At 36.3% G+C, this 26,127-nt stretch overlaps 3 protein-coding genes across 6 annotated transcripts; 1 reads left to right on the top strand and 2 right to left on the bottom strand.

Annotated features, from left to right (window-relative positions):
• Window positions 1-3,107: 3,107 nt before the first annotated feature.
• Window positions 3,108-6,576, bottom strand: LOC140881537 (protein FATTY ACID EXPORT 5-like). The gene is made up of 3 exons (XM_073286923.1): window positions 6,243-6,576; window positions 4,196-4,283; window positions 3,108-3,330 (listed from the first exon to the last, which is right to left on the bottom strand). The coding sequence occupies exons 1-3, from the start codon at window positions 6,439-6,441 to the stop codon at window positions 3,258-3,260; spliced, it is 360 nt and encodes a 119-aa protein (XP_073143024.1). The 5' UTR covers window positions 6,442-6,576; the 3' UTR covers window positions 3,108-3,257.
• Window positions 6,577-9,229: 2,653 nt separating this feature from the next.
• Window positions 9,230-15,831, bottom strand: LOC140883470 (uncharacterized). Of its 4 annotated transcripts, XM_073289949.1 has the most exons (4): window positions 15,669-15,831; window positions 12,189-12,245; window positions 9,767-10,813; window positions 9,230-9,674 (listed from the first exon to the last, which is right to left on the bottom strand). In XM_073289949.1, exons 3-4 carry the CDS (start codon window positions 10,799-10,801, stop codon window positions 9,546-9,548), a joined length of 1,164 nt encoding a protein of 387 aa, XP_073146050.1. In that variant the 5' UTR covers window positions 10,802-10,813; window positions 12,189-12,245; window positions 15,669-15,831; the 3' UTR covers window positions 9,230-9,545. The 4 variants fall into 4 exon arrangements, with proteins under 4 accessions (XP_073146050.1, XP_073146049.1, XP_073146048.1 ...); XM_073289948.1 differs by lacking the exon at window positions 12,189-12,245 and having other exon boundaries at window positions 9,767-10,833; XM_073289947.1 differs by lacking the exon at window positions 12,189-12,245 and having other exon boundaries at window positions 15,669-15,829.
• A 2,019-nt stretch (window positions 15,832-17,850) lies between these two features.
• LOC140877937 (uncharacterized) lies at window positions 17,851-18,396 on the top strand. Its single transcript, XM_073281535.1, has one exon. It carries the CDS (start codon window positions 17,851-17,853, stop codon window positions 18,394-18,396), a length of 546 nt encoding a protein of 181 aa, XP_073137636.1.
• Window positions 18,397-26,127: the final 7,731 nt, after the last annotated feature.

Genomic DNA, 26,127 nt, shown 5'->3' with positions numbered 1-26,127 from the left:
TTGGGCTCGGGTATATTTTTTTATTGTTAACTAATTAAGTGCTTAAGTTATTAATTATTGGGCTTGGGCTTGGTTAATTAGTTAGTTGGACTAGTTTAATGGGCTTAAATAATTAATGAAATAAGCCCACTAATTTGTCATGGGTCGCGTGTCCATGAGAATTATTGGGCCAAGTTGTGTCGGATTTAGTAATTTAACGGTCTAATTTATAGGTTAATGGATTAGTTAATAATTTATTTGATTAATTTTAAGTTAAATAGTTTAATTGGCTTAATTAATGTTTTATGTGAACTCATTAGTTTGTCATGGACCTGGAGGTCAATGAGAATTAATGGGTCAGGTCATGTTGTGCTTAATGCTTATTGGGTCAGTCTAGGAATTTTTGGGTTTAAGTCAAGTGGTCAGCAGCTCGAACAAGTCCATGGAAAAATAAAGGGTCCGTAAATATATATTTAATTCATGCATTTATTTTATTTATATATATATAAGTATGAATTTTAAGAAAATAAATTAAATATATATTTACGGGCAAATTTTCATGAAATAAAGAAATAATGAGAATTTTTAAGTTCATGCATCATGTAAGAATTTTTATGTTAAGTTTGAAGGCATGTTAAGAAAAATAATATTTTTATGGAAGTTGAAGTTAAGGTGGAAAGTGATGTGGTTGGAGGCCAGGATACCTGGGCCCCGGTGACCTTCCTGATAATGTTTATGTTATAATGAGCTTATGGATCCAACATCGAGTGTTAGTGAAGTGGCAGCACAGAGGTGGAAACCCCACCGCCACGTACATTGGTTTTTATGATTGATCAATCGTTAAGTATGAGGTCACCGACATGGATACGACCTGTTGAGAATTCAGAAATTTAGACATGCCAATTTATGAAATTTATTAAGTATGATGTTTATGATATAATATGATGATGATGTTTATGATTAATTTATACATGTTCATATGCATATATTTTTAAGATCGTGCATGTAACGACTCTAGCGTAAAGAGCGGAATATTTAAAATACAACAAATCCAATCGTCAGAATACAACCGATGACAAAAGTAGTGTATAAATACTCTTATATAACCAAATCGAAAGTCTTAGGGTATAAAGCCCTACCACTAAAACCTCGCTGCAACAGGTAACAACCTCAACCCTGCTGCGAGTCACCTGGACCGTCCAGCCTCAAACATGCCCTGTCACAAGGAATCCAAAAAGAAACCAACACAGGGGCATGAGCGACAACGCTCAATACGAAAGCAATGATATATAGACTAATATGCAGCAAGCAAATGACTTTAAAATACTGGTTAAAATAGTCTACTCAGGGCGCCATGAATATACAGTATCGTGCTAAGAGAGCGACTCCGCGGGGTACTCGTATATTCTCCTATTCACTATAGTGTCTACTCCACCGTCGTGGTCGCTCCTAGTGATAGCAAAACCAGGGGCTAAGTGTCCCCAGACACGAATCCATAAGGAGTAACTCATCACCGATGGAAACTGTCTTGACTCACATCATACCAGATGCAGTCCGGTGTAAAAACATGCATGTGCTAAAGCCGTAAAACATGGTAAAACATATAGCACATACTCATGCAACATATAAGCATATATATCATGTCGGCTATCTTGGTCAGTACTTACGTACCTCTAACAATGCAGGCAAATCCTAGCACCACTGGTCTAGATCCCACGCCTACAAGTCCACACTAAGGTGTCTACAATGCAAACATCCATGCATCATTAAATAAGCTCTAAAACCCTTAACTAATTTATTACATACTCCTAAATATTTTTAGGAGGCCAAAGCTATACATGCGTTCGTCGTCAGCCCTTTGCTGTCGATAGCCTCAAAACTAGGCCGCAGCTCCGCTACAACGTCGGGATCGCTATGTCACTTTCGGATCCTAAAAAGGACACCTAGAAACCCTGAAAACCGATTAAAGGAGCTAAGTAAAGAAGATGGGAGGGAAAATGGTGCATTTGAAAATGACCCTCGGCACCCCTATAAATAGGACACTACCGGAACCTCCGATGCGCCATCGAAGCTTCCGATCTCCCTCATCCGCCACGTGTTAGTTCCTCACTGGCTGGCCATGGATAAGCAGAATCGGAACCTCAGTTCCAGATCGGAGCTTTCGTTGTCTCACACGTCATGGCTGACGTAATATTATCGGAGCTTCCGTTGTACACCGGAGCTTCCGATCACCATCGGAGCTTCCGTTCCCTCCAACGGAGCTTCCGTTCTGATCATGACCCTAATTTTTTATTTTGCGTTGATTAATTCCTTAATTACCATTAATTAGTTACGGGTCACTACAATGCACATATAAGTATATTCACGTATTTTATATGATGTGTGCTTGTTTGTGGTTTCATGTAGTTACATAAGGATAGAATGTGCTGAGCCTCTAGGCTCATTAGATTTAAATGGTGCAAGTGAGTATGAGAATAATAAAAAAAATGTGGTCCCGAATGGCGGCGATGACGTATGAGCATCCAGACAGATAGTACCCGTGACCATAGCTCTATTTATGATATTTATTTTTGAGAGTTAGAATAAATATTCTGCACATGTTTTATTATTTTGGATTTTTAGAGTATGCATGTATTTTAGATTTAAGTATTTATTTTTAAGTTTGCATGAATTTATGGAAGAAATATTATTTAAGAATTTAGTTATGAGATTTTTTTGCATGAGATTTGTTCATGATTTAGTAATTAATTTTATGTATTTATTTGCATGTAATATACTTATTTATATTTATATATTGTATATTAAGTTATGCATAGATTTTATATTTGCGTATTTATGTTCAAGTTGCATGGAATTGTTGTAGTAATATTATTTAATTATTTAGTTATGAAATTTTTGTGCATGTATCATGATTTGGTTAATAGATTTTATGTAATATATTTATATAGTGTATGTTGAGTTATGTAAAAAAAAAATTTAGTATGATATATATAGTATTATTATTATTTTATAGTACAAAAAATAAATTAAAGTATATAGTATATTTTTAAAAAAAATGCATAGTTTTGGGTCGTTTCAAAATAACACGTGATATTACTATATATATAACAACAATAGACGTTACATGGTAGAACCTGGAATAGACAATTCTTATGCTAGTATAAATAAAATACATCTCATCAAATTTCCAAGATTTTTTCATTGTCCAAAGCCAAAATTCTGATGTCTGTATGGATACATATAGTATGAAATTGTATGGGGCTAACTTATTGGTAGAATTAGTCAGATTTCGGAGGGATATGGTTGCCACCATTTGCAATCTTGTACAGATAAAATCCAGTCATGAAAAAACTGCAAATAAGAAACCAATGGTTAATAATTCTGCTAGTCTAGGTAAATCGAAATGTTTTCTATGTTATATTAGCAGCAGATACGTCGGAGAGACAAATGGGGGAGGGGAGGATTGACCCATTCAGCGGAATTACAAAGACAGAACGTTGAAAACGGCATCGCGTGGAGGCGATACTTTGGCATATCCTAAAGGAAATGAGAGTAGGTTGTATTCCAAAAAGGTTTGATAATTGAGTAGGATCTCGTCCAAACAGTACAGATAAGAAAAGAGAGCTAAAGTATTTACAAATGCATTTCCATCCGCGGTAATAGGGTGAATCGCAATGTAAGTCGAGGGGCAGCCATAACTTAAGCCTATAACTAGAAATTATCCAGAAAAGAATTGTTTAGGTGTGTGAGGTTTAACTCCATTTTGTTTAACGCACACCACCTCACTCTATGTTGGGTATCACTTAGCCAAGTTAACTCAATATCGTAGGCTACTAGGCTTACTGCTGCAAATTATAAAGCAACAAGATAGAGCCAAGGCTGGTTCGCAAGGGCGATTTCCCCTCTAAATGTTTCTCTTGTAATCGAGTATAATTTTTAACATGAACATAAAATAAAATATAGCTCCTCGTCCCTCGATGTCCACCAAATAAGAAACACTTGGTTAAGTGCAAGTTGCTATCGATGGGCTCATCAACTTAGAATTACTTTCTTAAAAAGGGAAGTGGCTAATTTGAATGAGTGTGCTCATTTATAAACTATCTCAGATAATCGTAGACGCTAATTTCTGAAACTCAATTGCACCAACACTAATACACTATGCACAAAGATTTTCAAATCGATAGAAATTGCAAGCGCGCGTTCGATTTTACTTTACCTGATCCCAGCAACCATACCAGCTGGCATTATCTTTGAAGTTTGAAGATACCTCTGGGTCATAACCAAAGTTAGCAAGGCGGCAATAGCTGTTTCAAGAAACGTCGCATGAATGACTCGATAACATATAATGCAAAACCAAAAGTGCAATGATACAAAATTGAACTGAAAAAAATGACAAATATCAGTATTATTTCTCTCCTGGCTAATATAATTAAGCATTTAAAATGGATTTTGCATCCATTAATTTGAATATGTTTGGCTCAAAACTCGAAACGTGGAGGAAATGATATTATTTTGTATGCATGATATATGAAGATATAAGTACAGTCATTTTAATATGTGAACCGTTGATTTATCATCAGATTGGTAGAACAATGAAAAATTACTTAGTCGATAGTTCATATGTATTTTTTTTCTGAGTAACACTCTTGTGAGACGGTCTCATCCATGAGACGGCTCAACTCTACCCATATTTATAATAATAAGTAATACTTTTGGCATAAAATGTAATATTTTTTAATGGATAACCCATATAACAGACCCGTCTAAAAAAAATGACCCTTGAGACGGTCTCATAAGAGTTTATGTCTTTCTTAATTTGAAACTAAAATCAGATTAATACATACCATTGTTAATTCTCGGATTGGAACCAATATTATGAATGGTTGATTATGATTTTGGTACATGATAGTACAATTATCAAATCGGTGCATAAATCATTAAAAATAGCAATCCACGCTTTCGAAAATTATTTTACATCTAAAAATAAATTAATATTATTTATATTTTAAATTGGAAAAATAAAGTGGAAAGATGTTGATTAATTATAGTTAGTAAATCATAAATTTATTAAAATGTAAAAAGAAACACAATTTTGTTCGTCCATTAAAATTGTTATTAACATTAACAGTGTGATTATTCTAAGAAGTTCATGCATTATTATATAGTATATATAACTATATCCATATATATACTAGAAACAAAAAATGTTTATTGAAGTGGTGTGGATAGGTGATAGCTTTCGTGGTGATTCACTTCTGACTGGTGTCCCACATTGCTAACATCATATGTGTGTGGTATATAAAACTTAGCATTTGAAGGTTATCATGGCTTGGCTTTTGAAGTGGATGTGTGGTTTCCCGATACCGTGTGTTTTGTTTATAAAAAAAAAAGTGTCGTGCTTAGACATTGTTACATTAATCGGCCACCTACGTGGCTCGAAATCCACCAAATCGACCGCCTAAGTTAATATATTATTTTTAAAAAAACAATTAAAGATTATTTGACATATTTGTGAATGAATATGTAATCGGGGTTGAGTCGATGCTACCCGCAGGGTAGTGCCCTGCGAGTGATGTGGCGGCTCATGATTGGTTAAAATCAGTGGATCCCACGTAAAACCCACTAATTTTGACTAATCATGGGCTTACATGTCACCCGCAAGATAGTGCCATGCGGGCGACATGTACTAAACCTGTAATCGGACAAAGAGGAAGAATGTTTTTTAATAACGCCCATTACATAATTATCAAACTCACTAATTATCACTTACAGTGTGTTTTGTACTTATAAAAAATAAAATTGGAAATTGGAAAAATCCATGGAATTGAAATTTCATTTTGTGTTCGGCAAAAAGTTAAAATATATTTTGGAATTTGAAAGTATAAATTTTTGATAAATGATATTTTGTAAAAAAAATTAAAAAAAACTTAAAATTTATAAGTCAAGTATATGAATTTATTATAAACTCAAATCCCCTACAAATCCGGTCAAAATCAACCAATTTTGTCATGATTTAACTTATGAAATCCTATTAAATCCAATCAAATAACAATCCAATTTTGAAATCCTATATAAGTTACCACACTAAAACGATATTTTTAATTCCAAATCTCAAAAAATCCCTTCTATTTCCCCACTGATCCAAAATGATTTATTATCGCTTCAATATTTCACTTAAATTCAAATCACACACCAATTTTATTTTGATCTCAAATTTAGAAAAAAAAATAATAATAACAAGTATCGAATAAAAAGAAGCATACCAGTCTCCAGAATCAAGGCAAAGTAGGAATTTTTGCGCTTGTTGTAGGCTTGGAGGCTGAGAATTCCGGCGACGACGAGAAGAAATCCGGTGCCACCGCCACCAGCCAGCGACGCCATGCTGCCTTTCTTCGCGTATCCAATTGCGCCCCCCACCACTAAAAGCAACCCATACGGGATCGTGAAGCAGAAATCCAACATTTTTCTGAACTGGGTTTTCTGGGAAATCTAGGGTTCTTCAAAAAAAACAAATTTTGGAAATCAAATTTAAAGGAGGGAGGAAATGAGAGAAGATTTTGAAAGTTCCAATGGTTCGTCGGTCAATTTGTTCGTGCGGCCAACTCTGTTGACCATTCTGCTTCATCCAGAAGTTGACGTGGGGCTTTAACATTGGTTATGATATTATTTTAAATTATATCATCTTAAATAAAAAAAAATATGAATCTTTGGATCTAGCACATATGGAGTGCCATGTGCTAGCATAGACAAAGCCTTGAGTTTGGATGTTTGCTATTTTTACTTTTTATATTACATATACATATGATGATAATAATAACTATAGTGTTCGTTTGAGGTAGGTGATAAGATAAATAATATAATAATAAGTAATATATTGTAATAAAAAATAAATAAATAATGATAATTAATATAAGATTTTATTTGATTGATAGATTATAGTTTGTTTGATTTGATTGATTATATTTTATATAAAAATAGTAAATTATTATTTTATCCTTTTAATAATTAATAAAATATGAATAATATTATTTATAAAGGGTAATATAGTAATTTAAATTAAATGATTTGATTGATGTAAGATAAATAATTAATGATTTGATTGATGTGAGATAAATAATTGAAAGATGGATAAATAATATGGCAAAAAAAAACGTAAGACTAGATAAGATAATTTATACCTAGATTACTAATATGACACATCAAACGGATCCTATAAACTATAGTTGAGTTTTCATGTCTGTCGTTTAGGGAGTTTTTTATAGAGTTTCTAAGAAATACCTTTTATATCGGTGATATATTCTAGGTCAAGTGTTCATTTTTCGATACTTGACCTAAAATAGGTTTCACTAGCCACCTATAAAAACCCTACACTAGTCACCAAGATACGAATTACATTATACGATATATTAAAATTAAAATGACATGTTTGGTACATCCTACTATTTTTATTATCTTAATTTTTTTCCCTTTGACCCTCTTCTTGATCTAATTTTTCAATCAACTAATCAAAATAATACAAATTAAATTAATTAGATATGATTTTAATAAAAATAATGTTTTTATTTATTTATAAAAATATATGCTCACACAACATGTGTGAGTTGAAAACTAGTAACACTCGAATAGTTTATGATATTTAATACAGTGTTAATGTGAAACCGATAATTATATTATTACATAATATTTTTACATGACTTTGACGTAATGATATAAACAATTTCTATTTTATCTTAAAGTTCAAATGTTTTTATCTCTTTATTTTAAAAAATATATTTATTCTAAAATAATTAAATTTGTGTGAATACATAAAACACACATGCCGGAGTTTCTAATAGAAATTTAGTTATTATCTTGTTCCCAAATATTAAAAAAAAAAAAGTCACGTTTTCTCTTATTAAAAAAAATCATTTTTTTCCATCCGTCTCAAATATATAATATAATTTTCATATTTAGTAATATTTTTATATTATTTTACCAATCCATTATTAAATACATTAAATATTTTCAACATTTTTATCTTGTTAAAACATTCATTAAATAAAGTAATATTAGAAATTTTTATTGTAAAATTTACTTTTTCAATTATTTCTTGAACTATATGAAAACGCACAAGTCTTAAATGCACATGATAGGATCAGGGAAATTTTATGTCACCCCAAGGGCACGGCCTTGGGGGTGGCGTATAAACTCATGATTGGTTAAAATCAGTGGGCTCCACGTGAGGCCCACTAATTTTAACCAATCATGCTCTGCCATGCCACCCCAGGACAGTGCCCTTTGGGGTGGCATAGAACTTCCCGATAGGATCATAGAGAACGAATAATTTTTTGAAAGGTTAAGATACGAGTGTTAATGTACATGATAATGCTTAGAGAATCATAGAAGATAATAAATCTTAATTACATGCGAAAAGGGTGGGCATGAAACATAATCGATATAAGGTGGGATAGCTAGGAAAATAACATTCTTGGTAGATAATTGTTACAATGTTCAACATTGAAATGTTAAAGTAATGAAGAATAGCTTATGAACCCATGGTGTTACATTATGCAATAGACAAGCTTTTTGAGATGGATTACATTTTGAGTTTATAACTTAGCATTAATACTCTCGATGAGAGTCGACGTAGCGAAAAAAACGACCTAAAAAAAGGCTATCATCGGATCAGTACTGAATAATTGAAAAAATATATAGCTTGGATTAAGGGCATGATGTATGCACTGAATACTAAAAGATGAGTGAAAGTCATCTAGAGTAGGTCGTCATGGACGTCGACTTCTCAAGAGGTCGATAATGTTATAATATCTCACATTAAAATAATAAACAAACGTCGGCTTTTCAAGAAGTCGACAATGTTACAATATCTCACATTGAAATATTAAACTAATAAAGAACAAATTGTATATCTCATATTGAAAAATTAAACTAATAAAAAACAGCTTATAAATTCATGATGTTATACCACCCAATAAGCAAGTCAAATAGAACACATTTTGGGTTTATAACTTAACAATGATAAATTCTAAGCTCGATATTGTTTTCTTATATCATTAAAAATATTAGTATGCAAACTCACTAATACAAATACAGCCTCCGGTCCCCCAGCACTATAATCGAGCAACCAGAAAATTTAATCATACAATATTGTCAAGGTGGGGAAAAACAGACGAACCAAATTTATATTTTAAAGAAAATAATTATAGACTTTGAATTTTTGAAAAAAAATTTAACCCGACTATTCAACTCATCGTTCAATTGAATCTGCCTGAGGCCCTGAGTGCTTGATTGACAGGATAATCACAAAGCAGAGACATGTAGCAAGAATATCAAGAAATGAAGCATACCAAACAAGAAAAAGGAAATGAGGAGAATCCGAAAAACAGAATAAAATTAAGAACTGGGTTCCAAGACGACAGTCTTTGCACCTATAATGTAAATAAACGTTAAATTAATTTTGACTGTAGATAAAACAGAGCATGCTCCTAAACTCCTTTGCTAGTGAGAAGTCTTCCCACATGTTCGCAGAATGCCGCTGCGCTTGCTCACACACATGTATGTATTCCTAATCATGGAATGATAGCTTCATTTTCCAAATCTGTTTCAGCCGCATAAGTAACTGGAAACTCAACCTCGGGCATGGGAGTTGGTTCTTCCGTGATGTGCACCTCGTTCTCTGTCATGTTTTCCTGTACAGCCTAAAGCAAGTTATGAATCAAAGAAAGACACAAGAAATCACGACTTGGATTCTCTAAAAACATAGACATTTGCACAAGTTGAGGCCTCTTACCTTTAAAAGATCAGTCATTTTCCCGGTTCCATAATCGAAAAAAGATTTTGGGCCAGACTCAGTTTGTAAGGAGTCGGATGAAAAGGGATCGATGATATTTCCAAATTCTTGTGTTGAAATGCCACCAAACTCATCTGATGGGGATTTCAGTGCTTCCTTGCTATTCTGTGTCTGAGTATCTGATGTTTGTGAAGAGCCTGATGTATCAGTATCTATTGATTTCATTGGCTGGTCACCTTTTTCCAGTCCACTGTCACAGGGAGCTTCTTGAACAGAACTGGTGTTAATCTGCTCACTAGCTACAAAAACTTGGTGGCTGTGATGGGGCTGTGTGGCCACAAACATCTGGCCAACTGGTATAGCTCGATCAGGCGGTAACATGGTTAAAGGTTCAACCATATGCACATCATTGTCTCCAAATTCCAACATGTGGCCAGAATGGGGTGTGTTTAAAGGTATTTGGTCGGAAGGGGATATCTCATTCGAAAAACTGCCACTGCCAGGTTGAAGTACAATAGGAACCGCCGAGCCTGTCGCATTGAGGGGAGGAACAGAAGGAGCTATGTTTGGTGATGAATATTTGTGTTTTAAAGGAACTATAGCACCTGGTTGAATTGGAAGTTTCTCACCACGTGACCGACCTCGTTTTTCAGAGGGGATGTGGACTTCATTTCTTCTGATCATTTTCATATGTGGGGCAACATCGTTAGCTGCCGTGACTGGAATAAAATGTCCGGGTTTGAAAACAACACCCCTTAAATTTGTATCTGAGTTACCAATTCGAACAGTAAGCAAATAACCAGCGTCAAATGTAGCCTCAACAACGCCCGTCACTGACTGGCCAACCATTATATCAATTCCATTGTTTTGATCACCTCTCTGAGAAAGGTATTCTTTCGTTCCTACAAAACCAGGTGCTGTGTGAGCAGCTTTAGCATGCTTTAGGCTGGGATCTTTACGTGGACGACCACGTCTACGCTTCGCAGGAAGGAGTGCAGGGCCACCAGAGCTCTCTCCTTGATCAAGTTGATTCATTTTGAGATATAGCTGCAAAGTTTATTTATTCCCTAGTCAATTCAAATAAAAGTGAAATATTTAACTAATAACCATAGGTCAGAGGCCCCGAATGTATAGGACACTTGATTGTAAGTGAGAAAATAAGAAAACCCTGAATTCTTTCATGATTAATGATGACGGCGAGCAGCAATCATAACATAAATAATGGAAAGAAACATCAATATGAACGGTGCTTAGGCACTTTTGGACCATGAAATTTATCACTTAATCGATTCTTGTTCAACTTCTTCGAGGAATGAAAGTTCATATCTCAAGTTAAATTCTGGATGCTATGTAAACAAGGATTTCATCTCAATCTTTCTTCCACATAGGATGGCCTAAAAACTTATGTTTAGTGTATTCTCTCTCGGCATTAATTTCATCCCAATTTTCTCTTCCTCTGTAAAAGGTGGTCCTACAAATTCTCATCTTTGTCAGCATTCTTTACAATTTCATCCATGTTGGAGAGAAAAAAAATATTTTTCAGACAATTTGGTTCTTTCAACCGATCTCTACATCAGAAATACTAATACTAAACAATGAGTAGAAGGAGACTGCAGATAAAACATAAATCCCAGCATCAGCTCGGCAAAAGGGATGGTGATCAAGAGTTAGTCCTATCAATAACTGCAATTACATGCACCCATGCAAACAAGTTTGTTTAATCTTTTTTTGTATAATATCATGTTTGAATTCAATAAATAACCATGCATACTGTTGAAACCAAAAAAAAATATACACTCATTCTCTACTTCACTATGAATGTGGTGGTTGACATTTTAGATGCTGGGTTTGGAGTATACATCGAGATGAATAAGTTAATCAAAAAAAAAAAAAAACTTCACATGATAGAGTCAACTAAAGGTTAAAAAAACAAGAGTTTTACGAGTTTATGAATAAGCGATTTAAAATAAGTGTTCCTACCAGCACACAGGAAATATGAATCATCAAACTTTACATTCCTCGAGTATGTTGCAACAGGTGGTGGCAAGAAATGCATCCAAATAATGAATTGGGTCATTCAGGTAGCTTATTTTATACAGAAGTTCAAAACGCTACTGCTACGAGTTCCTAGCAGTGTTCTAAAAATCCCCGCCTAGGCGGTGAGCGGCGGCCCGCCGCCTCGATTAGAGGCTGGGCGACGCCCCAGCCACGCCTCTAGGCGTCGCCCGATTAACTGGCCGCCTAAGCGGCTGTGGGCACCGCCTAGGCACCTGCTGCCTAGGTGGTTTACCCATTAATAATAATAATAATAAACTTTTAATTTTTTTAAATAATAAAGCAAACTTAAAAAGAAGAGAAAGGGCCACAAACCCACAATTAAGAGAGAGAAGAAACAAAACAAAAAAAAAAGGTGGAAGAAAACCGAGAAAAGCCGCCGTGAACTTGTCTTCAATCTTCAACCTTCTTGCTGCCTCCCCAACTATTGAGTATTGACTATATTAGTATATATATTTTACTATATTATTAAAATTTTGAAAGAATTTTACACAAAAAACTAAAAAAACATAAGACATAAAAATTATTTTTCATAGTAAAACTCATAAATATTCCAAGATTTTAATTTTTTAGGTTAAAAAAAAAACCGCCTAGACGGCTAGGCGCTACGCGGCGGGTCGCCGCCCGCCTAGTGCTTTTTAGAGCATTGGTTCCTAGTGAGATAAGCTCAACAATATTAAATTAATCAGTAATATGTGGTGTTGGTTTTTTATTTATTAGTCCTGGCTTGGGGTTAGAACTCATAAATCATTAGATACTAGCGTCTTGCACACGCAGTGCGTGTGTTTATTAAATTATCATATTACAAAATAAATTATGATAAAAGTTAATTTTTGTAAAAAAAATTAAGAAACCAATCTAAAGTAGGTAATATATGTGAGAGTTATTTTTTGAATTTTGAAATTAAAATATGTCAAATGTGAAGTATGAAATGTTGGAAAGTTGTATGTAAATAAATTGAAATTGCCAAATATTTTTTAAAATTTATTTATTGGATAGGGTTATTTTTGGAAGTTCACGTATAAATAACAAAAGGTAGTTACTATACCAATCTCTTGCTTTATTAGATAGTAATAGATTTATAATCCAACATGCAACTATATGGATAAGTTCCAATACAGTGCTTGAGAAGGACTATCTTTCTAACAAAAAGATTATAAACATTCGCCTCTCTCCTAATTTCGTAATGGAACAAAACCCCCCCAGATACTCTCCTATATTTATCTCAATGTATTTTTGGAGAATCTACAAATGAATTGTATGGATCTGAGTGTGAGAAATTTAAATAACTCCTATGCAAACGGATCGTTGACAGGCTGGATTCAGATGTGGTGAGTGATGCTGATAGATGTATTGATCTACTGTTCCTTAAATTCCAACATAAGGGTTGAGCGATTCAGTGTTTTGATTCACGTATCGCATAGTTATTTTCACTAAAATGCTTATTGATATAGTTTATTAAATCAACAAAGATTACATAATTAAAGATCATTTATTCCCAAAAAATTACCAACAAAAGCTCTGAAAAATCCAGCTATGCGCCAGCAGTCCAGCATTGAGTGCCATTGTTCATGGCATAGCCTAACCACTGACTCATTTTTAACAAGATTCAAGAAACAGGGGGAAATGGGCATGGGTGATGATGACAACGATGTGGAAGAAGACCAATAACAACAATTAAATTCCTGCAATCTCAATTTCCCTAAGGCTAGTTGAGAACATCATGTCATCAACATTATTTTAGAATCTTTCTCAAGGTGTAGAAAGATCATAAATACAGGATAAATTGCATCAGAACCCCTTAAAAATTCAAAAAAGCCAAAAACATCCATTGTGAAATGAATAATCATTTAAAACCCTGTTTTTAAAAAAATAAGGCATAAAACTCCTTGCAAATAGGGTAAATATGCTTGACTTTTAAAAACATAGGGGTGTAAGCCTATTATTTTACTTACGAGGTTTTATGCTTTTCGGAAAATGCTACTTGCCCATAAATATGAGCCTCTCGCCGAAAGTTTACATACTTCAATGTTCAAACTCAAAATTGCAAAAGTTTGATGTGAATGACCTCTCCCAGTCCTCAAAAGTTGGCAGATTTTCAAAGTCATCTCTAATTGTTTCTAGTAATAGCAAGAACTTTTCACATAACTTAAATTAAACGAATCAAGCAAATGAAGGCAAACCAACATGTAAATAAATATGGAAGAGTATACCTTGACGAGAGTCTACAGATATCTCTCGGAGAGAATAGAAAGTAAATCATACAAATTAATAGAAGATTTGGGGATCTTAAACAAGGCTATGAAAATATCGCCATGAATAGAATGGCAAAACACAACGAGGGCACACACATTTATAGCTGGAAGCGAGAGACTTAATTCTAAATTTTTGCACCAGTTCGAGTGATAAAAGGTGCTTTTGACACTAGAAAACAACTAATATTATGAGTAGGTTGAAAGAAAATTTAATGCGATGATGCCTCAAATAACAAACGTCAAGTGCCATTTCAGATTATTACCATATAGTATTTTACGTCTTGTTAAAAAAACTACACACTCAGTGTAGTGCTTTTATTGATTTCAATATAATTTTATTTCGATAGTACATGCTTAATAGGCATAAGCTTGTCAAGCAGGCAAACTAGCCATGAGAAAAATAAAGAAATAATTAAGAACTGAACAAAAATTAGTAGAGAAATATAACGGTAAAAAAGTCTTCCTTAACAAGCAGACAGAAACTCAACGGACGCAGTCGTTAATCGCTTTTTGTCAACAAATGACCACCAAACTTAAGCCGCTATGCATATTTACATGAAAACACTTGAGAAAATATATAAATATTTGACAAAATCTCGATTAGATTTTGAGAATCCCACAATGGGTTAGATAGAGATTATTCATCCAGTAGACTCAGATGGCTTATGTTGAAGTCTGGCAAAACTGGTAGGTGCAACTTGTTATTGATATTACAAATTTTATAAACATTAACATAATAATATGAATATTAATAACAAGACAAAAAATCAAAAGGGTAGCACACCAAAGCATATATAGATTAGCTTCCAGACTTCTAAAACTTGTGCCCCTCAAAATACCATATCGATCAATGATCCAAATGGTGAAGCAAATGATGATCCAAAACTTAGATCCCGAGTTCGAGTCGCACGGGATGCACAGGCAGGTGAATAAAGAAACATGAATATGTGAAGCAATCACGCTTCTTCACCTGATTTTATACCATTTTACTACACTAAAGTATCACGTAACAGATTGTAGTGTATCTTATATCAAATTGTGTGATCAAACCGAACTTCATAATTAGAAAATGTAAAATTATATGAATTGCGGATCTGCAAATTCGCATTTAAATTAACAGCCACATTCCATCAATATTTGTACCTCATTGCAATAGAAAAAAACTGAGAAAGCATTAAAAAGAAATCATCAAACAAATCAGATACTAAAAAAAGCCATCATAACCCAAATATTACACATGTCATCTCTATAATAGTTATAACCACCAAAATCCACGCCTTCCATTTTATATATCTAAACAAGTTCAGTACTCCACATAGAAAGCATACCAGAAAAAGCTCACAAAACCATGCAACAACCAAAAAATCAATAAGACACAAAAAAAATTTAATTAATAATTTAATTAAACCAGCAACGTCAATCACGTCAGTTGTAATTTTCTCAGAACAAAAAACACTCACGGTTACTCGATTAAGACAAATAAATTGCATACAACCGGTAAAAATTTATAATGCAAAATCTCAAACCCAAAACAAAAAAATAAAAAAAAAACAAAAACAAATAATTTACGTAAGCTGGTGAAATGGCAGTACCTTTGAGAAGCATTTGGGAGTAATTTCTTCTCGCTAGTAAATTCGAAACAAAATATGAATGTTTTGCTCGTTAAACCCTAGCGAGGGATCGAATTCAAAGCTTTTGGGGCTTAGGGGATGCTAATTATAATTTGGGAGAAGATTATATTTTTATTACGAGCGTAATGAACGATGCTTTCTTCCTAGCTTGGCTCATTAAATCACCAGTCTGTGACATAAGAATAACACGGGCGTATTCTAATATGAAACGTGTCATATTGAGAATTAGAGTTGAATTGGGTCGGGTCTAGATTTGGGTTAGATGCACTGGACCAACTACAGAATGGGCTTTTGGAAAAATATATCAGCAAGAGCCCAGTCAAAATGAATAAATAAATAATTTGATTATAATTTTGATTTTAGAGAAGGAAGAAGAATTCCAAAAGTCTTAAAGTGATTATTTATTTATTTAGAGCGTATTTGGGTAAACTTATTAAAAATAATTTATAAGTTTGAGCTTATAAATTGTTTTAAGAGCTTATAAGCTGTCACGACTTATTTTAAACATAAATTGTTAAAGTGTTTGAATGAACTTATTTTAAACGAATTAAAGATGTTGATGTGTTTGACATTATACGATCTTTTTATTGTTAACATTACCAAAGAAGGGTATAATATTATGAATGTTATTTAAAAATAGTTTTAAATTTTATCATAAATATTAAACTTATATGTAAAAAATAAAAAAATTCATATTTTAATTTAGAAAATTTGATATTATTTGGAAATTTCATTTTTAAACATATTTAATATTTAATAAGTGAAGGATATGGTGGAAATTTATGGACATAGAAGACTATTTTAGTGAAGTAAAATTTTAAAATAAGATATTTTTTCAACTTATACGTTGTCAATAACTTATTTTGACCGCTTGTTAATTGTTTGACAAAATTATTGCCAAACAAATTAGATGAGCTTATAAACTCCAAAATAGCTTATGTTTTGTAGAGCTTATAAGCTCAGCCAAACACTCTCTTATTCTTACTATGCAACTCATCGAACAATGGAATATGTTGGAAAATGTAGTTTTGGTATTTACAAAAGAAAGCCAAAATAATTGAGCAACTACAAAAAGGCTAAACTGATATTCGGAAATGATGACGTCATTATGGCATAGGAATGCAGTTTACGTCGCTAAAACTGAATCGCTAAACTGAATCACTAAACTGATAAAGTCGCTATCAACGACCGCACTCAAATGACTAAAGGGATGCAAAGCAGTTTACCTCGCTAAACTGAATCCATCAGTTTACCCTTGCCAAACTGACTGCATCAGTTTATCCACAACAGTTTACTACCGTGCCATTTTCGGATAAGATCATCCGTACTCTGACATCCCTGCAGAAGGTAGTGCCGCGATACTAAGGGAATGTTGGCTCCAGAAATCGTTGATGATAGTTACAAATCCAACGGGAATAATTCAAATCTTATCTGAAGGACAATTTGAACTTATGACCGTTGGCAATCCAAAGGGTATAAATAGAGATCTTGATCAACATCAGAGAACCACTGACGTTCCAAAAACTCTGCCATTCTTGCAAGAATACAAAAAGCTTTTTACGCTCAAGATTTGATCAAGGAACTCGAAGCACAAACATTCAAAGCATTATTCAGATCATTGAAGGGTTAATCTTTGTGCTAAGGATTTCGAGTTGTATTCTTTCTATTATACTATCAGTCTAGGACTGAAACTAAAGTTTTATACTAGAAGTTCTTGTTTAGGCAGTGTCTAAGTCCTAAACTGGATTGAGTTTGTGCAAATTACTTGTATGAATCAAAGTCTTCTAGTGATATCCTTCCGAGGTGGAAGAAGGGGACGTAGGAGTGTTTGAAATCTCCGAACATCCATAAACAACTACTTGTGTCATTTTCAGTTTACTCACCATTACCACACACCCTAAACTGATATTCACTCAGTGTTTTAAATCTGCAGCTTGACATATTTCCGCACATATTTTGTTTGCCAAACTACATCCGACACTAAGATAAGCCTCAAACTCATTCATTAAACCGATCGAGTTCAATATTTCCTACTAAACTGTTTGAAAGTATATTCACCCCCCCCCCCCCTCTAGACTTTCAACCGATCCTAAAAAGTGGTATCAGAGAGATTATTATCTTACTCTTAAAGCACTGAACCGAAATGATTTCATTCAGCAAAATTCCTATGTTCTCAAAAGAAGACTTTGATGACTGGAAGATTCGTATGCAAGCACACCTATCAGCACTAGACGATGACATGTGGTTTGTCATCACTGATGGAACTCTTGCGATCACCAAGATCAATACTACTATAGCTCTTTCTGAAGGTGGTCCACAGTACATTGAGAAACCAAGAATCGAATGGACTGCTGAAGACAAAAAAAAGGCAAATATTGATAATGTGGCTAAAGATATCTTGTATAAAATGCTTGACAAGAACACCTTTAGCAAAATCAATACATGCAAAACCGGGAAAGAAATTTGGGAGAAGTTGATTCAACTCTGTGAAGGAAATGAACAGGCGAAAGAAAACAAATTGTCTGTCGCCACTCAAAAATTTGACAACATCAAGATGAAACCAGGTGAATCAATGACAGAATTTGATGAGAGAGTAAGCAGCATTGTTATTGAGCATAATGGATTGGGAAAAACATATCCCAACATGGAAGTTATTCTCAAGGTAATTCGAGGCCTTCCCAAAGAATAAGATGTAAAAATAATGGCCATGAGAGAATCGAAGGACTTGAATAAATTAGAGCTGCATGACTTGTTTGCAGATTTAAAAGCCTATGAATCCGAGTTGCAGACTCGAGAAGAAGATCAGTCTACCTCACAATTGACCAAGGCATTGACTGCAGTAAAAATAGAGTCACCAGCTAAATCAGAAAAATCAGCAGAACAACTAAGCAGTGATGCCATGTCTTTGTTTGTGAAGAAGTTCGACAAATTCATCAGAAGAAACCAAGAAGGATCCTACAGAAGAAATTTCCAAAAGAAAGAGGCAGTTGAAGAACCAAGAAGTTGCTTCAGCTGTGGGAAAACAGGACATTTCATTGCTGATTGTCCCAAACCAAAGAACTTTGACAAAAGGAAAAGTTCAAGGGATGACAGACACACTTTGAGACAGAAACATGAAGCATTGGTTGCAAAGGATAGCAAAACCAAGTGGGCAGAAACAGATAGTGATTCAGAGGGATCAAATTGCTCCTCCAGTTCCAGTGATGATGAAGAAGAGGTCAAGTGTCTTATGACAAATGATTGTGAGCTTCCATCCACTAGTGAACAGGTATTTGATTTCAGCTCTGAAGAATTTACCAGATAGGAACTGATCAAAGCTCTTCATGATATGGAAAATGAGTATCATCAACTGTCCTTAGCATTCGATAAATTTAGAGTTAAGCAAAAAGATCTGCAAGATGCCTCAACTGATCCCTCCTGGGAACAATCAGTTGAGATAAACTGTCTTGAAACAGAGATTGTTGTGCTCCGAACTGAGAATGAACAACTCAAGACCGACATCATGAATCTTACAACAGAAAAACATAACATGGATGAATTAGTAAGATCATGGAATAAATCTTCGAGCCTATTGACAGAAATGAATGATTCACAAAGACCTCTTCATGACAAAACTGGTCTTGGATATGGTAAGACAGTGGAAACTGGTGAATCAAATACTATACCCAAACTGAACATGTGCAAAGGCAAATACATAAACTTTGTACGAGCAGTTAGAGAAAATGAAAATGAAAAACCTATCTTGATGACTTGGAAGCAAATAGAGCAGATGAACAGAAAAAGATTTGGTATCGACTTCAATCCTCATGAAACTAAGGTAGAGACTGCTAAAAGTCTTGAACGGACTAATGCATATCAACCTAACTCTATGAGAGGAAATCGAAGTCAATACCATAATCAACGTCCAGTTCAAAAGCGACATAGAAATTTCAAGGATGTTGGAAAAGACAAACAACATATGGTTTCACAAGCACATCACACTCCACCATCTAGAGCATCTAACTTAGTATGCACCTATAGAAACACAGAAACTGGTAAACTGGTTAAAGTATTCCAGGTTTGGGTTCCTAAAGGATTAATCTCTCGTGAACCCAAATAGATGTGGGTACCAAAAGTTATTCAACCTTGTGAATGCAGGTAGCAGGTACCAAGGAAAAGGAGGAGGAATCATGGTACTTAGACAGTGGATGTTCAAGACACATGACTGGAAATGATAAACTACTGTCTGAACTCGTTAAATACCATGGTCTCACTATCACTTTTGGTGACAACTCAAAGGTAAGACCGTGGGTAAGGTTAAGATTATCCACGGCAACATTATCATTCAAGATGTTCTATTGGTTGAAACTCTGAAATATAACTTAATCAGCATTAGTCAGATGTGTGACTATGGGCATTCTGTTCAATTTCAAAAACTAAAACTGCATTGTTAAAGATGCCTCTGGTAACATTATTTTGACAGGAAATAGATATGGAAACATATACAAAGTATGCTGGAACATTCAGTCTATCAAACCAGTTTGCCTTGTAGCTTTCAATTCTAAGCGCAACTGGATTTGGCACAAGCGACTGAATCACCTTAACTTCAAAACAATTGCCAGTCTGAGTAAGCTCGAGTTAGTAACAGGTCTGCCTAAAATTGATTTTTCCAAAGACAAAGTTTGCTCAGCTTGTCAATTTGGGAAGCAAGTTAGGTCATCTTTTAAAAAACAAGGGTTATAACTCATCTTCCCGATGCTTAGAACTATTGCACATGGACTTATTTGGTCCAATTCCAGTAACAAGTTTAGGGGGAATGAGGTATAATCTTGTCATCATTGATGACTACTCACGTTTTACCTGGGTCATTTTCTTAAAATCAAAAGACCAAACTGCTTCTCAACTAATCAAGATTTTTAAAAGACTTTTTAACGAAAAATCAATTAAGATTGACAGAATCAGAAGTGACAGAGGAACTGAATTTGTCAATCAAACTTTATCTTCTTTTTTAGAGCATTATGGAATCAAACATGAATTCTCAGCAGCTAGAACACAACAACAAAATTGTGTTGCAGAAAGGAGAAATCGTACTCTTAAAGAAGCTGCGAGAACCATGTTAGCCGACTCCAAAGTTTCTTAAAGGTTTTGGGCATAAGCTGTGAACATTGCTTGCTACACTCAGAACAGATCAATGATATGCAAGAAATTTTTTAAAACCCCATATGAGATCTGGAATGGCAGACAACCTAATATATCATACTTCAAAATTTTTGGGAGTAAATGCTACATCCACAACAATGGTAAAATTCATCTGACTGCATTTGATGCAAAGTCAGATGAGGGTATATTTCTGGTATACTCCTCAATTAGCAAAGCATATAGAGTCTTCAACAAAAGAACTCTAAATGTTGAAGAATCAATTCATGTTATATTTGATGAAGATTTAACTACTGATATTGTAACTAATACTCATCAAATCTCATATTTATTTCAGGAAATACAATTAGACAATGATAGTCAGGATGAAAGTTGTGGGGACCTCGGATTACTAATCTCATATTAGGGCAATAATGAACAATTAACATTCATTAAACATCAATTAAATAACCAAGAGCAAAGTAATTTTTTTTTTTTTATAAACAGTGTCTCGCTCGATCGGGTAAACTCACCCGATCGAGTGAGCACATAAGCTCAGCTCTCGGATGGAAAACCATTTTGGCCTCGCTCGATCGGTTGAATTTATCCGATCGAGCGAGCCCAAGATTTCAGTTCTCTGTTTTTCATTTTAAAGGCCTCGCTCGATCGGTCAAGTTCACCCGATCGAGCGGGCTCCAATTCCAGAAATCAGCAGATCAAAGTTTTTGCTATCAAAACCGTGCACCATCAATTTTCATCACCAAAATCAATACAAGGCATGGTTTAAAAGATCTGAAACTTGCATCTACATATAAACAGGGTCTCAAGCATTTATACATGCATTTATTACATCGAACAAATCGCTAAAGATCGGTAAACGACATAACTATCTCAAGTTTCATACATGTATTCAAAAACCAACAAGTTCTAAGGTTTAATGCTTCTAGAGTTCAAGAATTCCTCTACAACCCGAGTTCTCGCATGCTAGACTCTCTCCCAGCTGTCAATGACGTCGTTGATCAGCTCCTGCCCTCTCTGTTGTCATGCACACATACAAAACAAGACAACAGCCGGATAAACTCCGGTGAAAAATAATTCTCAGTATAACCAACATATATAGAAAGAGTTAAATCAATCATATCAACTCTATTTAAAACTCGACTCAACAAATAGAGTAATCAACGCTTCAATAAGAATTGATTCATATCACTTCATTGCCATCAAGATTCGTAAACGATCTTGACATGGATATCCATCTATCGTAGCCATTCCGGGCTAGAAAATAAGGTTAACCGCAACCTTGGCATTGTAGTAGCCCATAACCAAAATCAGTAATTAAGGGATTAATAATAATTATTTGGGTAGAGTTCGGAAGCTCCGAAGGTGAGTTCGAAAGCTCCGAACAGGATCGGAAGCTCCGAAGGTGGATCGGAAGCTCCGATGGTATTACTTCAGGCATGACGTGTGGTTGGATCGGAAGCTCCGATCAGGATCGGAAGCTCCGATCACCCCTATCCGAAGTCAACAAGTGATATTTTGACACGTGGCAGATCAGGATCTTCGGAAGCTCCGATGTCAGGATCGGACGTTCCGATCGAGGTTCGGACGTTTCGATCGAGGATCGGAGGCTCCGATCGTTGTCTATAAATAGAAGGCAGAGAATTCATTTTCAATTGCCAATTCTGGATTTCCTCTCTACTCTAGTCATATTCGAGTTGTACTAGCATTCCTAGGCTTGACCCGGGAGTCGTCGAGGCGTTCGATAGTCGTAGCGGAGTTGTGCCCAAGTTCTGGAGGCATCGACATCAAAGGACTAACGACGGACGAAGGTATAGCTTTTGCTTCCTATAAATATTTAGGAGTATGCAATAGCTTAGTTAAGGCTTTTAGAGCACTTTAATGATAGTAGTATCATTTGGCAGTGTAGAGCAGACTATAGGCGTGGACCTAGAGTTGGTAGAGCTTGCACTGATTTGAGGTACGAAAGTACTGTTCGAGATATCCTGACTGAGTATGCATGTATTATGTGACTGCATGGTTTATATGTCATTGATTATGCTGCATTCATTTGCATACTGAGCTATCTCCTTCGAGATGTCTGTTAGTAGGGTTTTTCCCTATCCTGTTAGTGGTTGGACTTCCATCGATTTAGGTCCGGCATATCTACTTGTATTATGGTATGGGAGCCACCTCCTGAAGCGACGGCACAACATGCTACATACCAGGGCCCGGTCTGTCTCTGTTATCTGATCCTTGACCTCGAGTTTATAGGGAGTTCACTTTGCATGCATGTATACTCATACTCTCGTACTGAGCGTTTTATGCTCACGTCTCGTACTCTGTATTTTTGGACACCCTATTCCATGGGGCAGGTTTGCGATTGGACGAGGCGGGTGGATCCAAGAGGGGCTAGGCAGTTGTTGGCCAGCTGGAGCTTCGCCTAGGTTTTATTCTGTTGTTATTAGATTGATTCAGCTGTTCGATCTGGTTGTATAATATTTGGATATTTACAGATTCCTTTTCTTGGGATTGTATATTGTTTTTGGGTTTCTGCAGTTTTATTCTGATATCAGTTTAATTAAGTTAATTGCATGCCTAAGTTCTGTTTAGTAGGTGATCCAGGTAAGGGTCACTACATTTATGGTATCAGAGCATGCATAGTATTCTTGGGATTTAGACTTTGCATAAGGTAACCGTGAGGTGCTTTTGTAGATGGCGAACTACGATGACCAGAGTAGCCATGGTAGTGGAGGTGGACGCTGGGGAGATGATGATCGTGAGCGTCATCGGGACCGTCATCATCGTCGTTGTGATGAGGATCGTTTCACTGTACGACGATTTTTGCAGATGGTTCCTAAGCCCCTTGTTGGAGGTGAGTCTCCGGAGGATGCGGAGAACTGGTTAGACCGTATGGAGACGACTTTTCAGGCTTAACACTGCACCGAGGAGCAGAAGATGGAGACCCTTGGCTATCTTCTGGATGGGCGAGCCCGTAGGTGGTGGAGGTTTACTTCTGCACCCTTTATTGCAGCGAGAGGAGTGGCCACCTGGGCCGAGTTCCGCACAGCTTTTCAGAAGCTGTATTTTCCTCCTGCACTCCGTCAGTCGAAGGTAGGTGAGCTACTGAGTCTGCGACAGGGAGCCATGTCTATTGATGAGTATCAGCAGAAGTTCTTTGATCTGCTATCCTATTGCCCCGAGATTGCTGACAGCTCTGTGATGAAGTATAATCTGTTCCTTCAGGGCCTTAACCCTGAGATCCATGACCGTGTGGCGGTTGGCGACGACATGTCCTACGAGGGTTTGGTGAGCCGTTGTCACCAGGAGGAGGACAGCATTCGGCAAAACAGGTCTTTCCCTCAGTCGAGGCCTGCTAGTTCTTTGGGTCCCCGTGCCCAATCTTTCAAGAAGTCTGGATCTACTTCTTCCTCTGGTTCTGGAGGTTTTGTCTGTTTCGGTAAGAAGGACAAGTGTGATCATTGTGGGAAGAACCATCCGACCGACCGTTGCCGCAGAGCTTCTGGAGCTTGTTTCCATTGTGGAGAGACTGGTCATATCCGGAGGGATTGTCCACTATCTGGGGGAGGAGGTTCTGGTTCTGTTTTAGGATCTGGTTCTCAGGCTACCGTTCAGCAGAGGACGCAGGGACAGCCTTCTGGTAGTTCTCATTTGAGGCCACGAGCTTTTGGCCAGGTGTTTGCCCTGAGACATGATCAGGTAGTGGAGGAGAATGAGAAAGTCATCGCAGGTACATTTCTGCTTTATGGTATACATGCTCTTGTACTTATTGACACTGGTGCATCTCATTCCTTCATTTTTGCACGTTTTGTTAAGAGGCATAAGTTACCATGCATTGCACTAGACGTAGTGATGTCTGTTTCTACTCCGATGGGCCAATCTGCTTTGGCTAAGCGTCTAGTGATGGGTTGCCCTTTAGAGTTCGAAGGGAACATTCTGTTAGCGAATCTCATGGTCCTGGAGATGGATGACTTTGATTGCATTCTGGGAATAGATATGTTTACTACCTATCGAGCTTCAGTGGACTTCTATCAGAGATTAGTACGCTTTCATCCGGAAGGGAGTGAGAGCTGGTTTTTCTATGGTGAGGGAGCGCGACCCCTGATGCCTTTGGTATCAGCTTTGAGAGCCTGTCGAGCTCTAGAGTCTGGCGGGTAAGGCTACCTTATCTATGCAGTTGATTTGTCCGCTGAGAGCATTGGGATAGAGAGTATTCCTGTTGTGGATGAATTCCCAGATGTTTTTCCTGATGAGATTCTGGGTTTTCCTCCTGCTAGGGAAGTCGAGTTTGGCATAGAGTTGATGCCGGGTACTTCGCCTATTTCTCGAGCACCGTATCGTCTGGCTCCGTCAGAGATGCGTGAATTGAAGAATAAGCTACATGATCTTTTGGACAAGGGGTACATTTGTCCTAGTGTATCTCCTTGGAGAGCTCCAGTTTTTTTTTGTAAAGAAGAAGGATGGGTCGATGCGGCTGTGCATTGACTATCGGAAGCTGAATCGAGTCACTGTGAAGAACAAATATCCGTTGCCTTATATTTATGACTTGTTTGATCAGCTGCAGGGCACGTCAGTTTACTCCAAGATTGACTTGAGATCTGGGTATCATCAGTTGAGAGTCCGTGATCAGGACGTAGCCAAGACTGCATTCCGTACTCGCTATGGGCATTACGAGTTCCTAGTGATGCCATTTGGTTTGACTAATGCGCCGGCTATGTTCATGGATCTGATGAACCGCGTCTTCAGGGAGTATTTGGACAAGTTTGTCGTGGTCTTCATTGACGACATCTTGGTGTATTCGCGTAATACGGAAGATCATGTTTCTCACTTGCGGTTGGTACTGCAGACTCTTCGAGATGAGCAGTTGTACGCCAAGCTGAGCAAGTGTGAGTTCTGTATGGATCGAGTGGTCTTTCTTGGCCATATCATATCCAAGGAGGGGATTTCTGTTGATCCAAGCAAGATTGAAGCGGTACTTAATTGGTCACGTCCGACGACAGTTGCTGAGATCCGTAGATTTCTGGGTCTAGCAGGGTATTATCGTCGCTTCATTCTGAACTTTGCTCAGCTAGCTCGACCTTTGATGCAGCTTACCCGCAAGGGTGTGAATTTCGAGTGGTCCTCCGAGTGTGAGGAGAATTTCTGTGAACTTCGACGACGGTTGACTTCCGCGCCGGTGTTGGCATTACCGTCAGGATCTGGAGGGTATGTGGTGTACACTGATGCTTCTCTGCAGGGGTTAGGTTGTGTCCTGACTCAGAATGGTCATGTGATCGCATACGCTTCT

Source organism: Henckelia pumila, chromosome 2 (genome assembly GCF_033568475.1).
Source record: "Henckelia pumila isolate YLH828 chromosome 2, ASM3356847v2, whole genome shotgun sequence".
Taxonomy (NCBI): domain Eukaryota; kingdom Viridiplantae; phylum Streptophyta; class Magnoliopsida; order Lamiales; family Gesneriaceae; genus Henckelia; species Henckelia pumila.
This window is presented reverse-complemented; position numbering and strand designations above follow the sequence as displayed.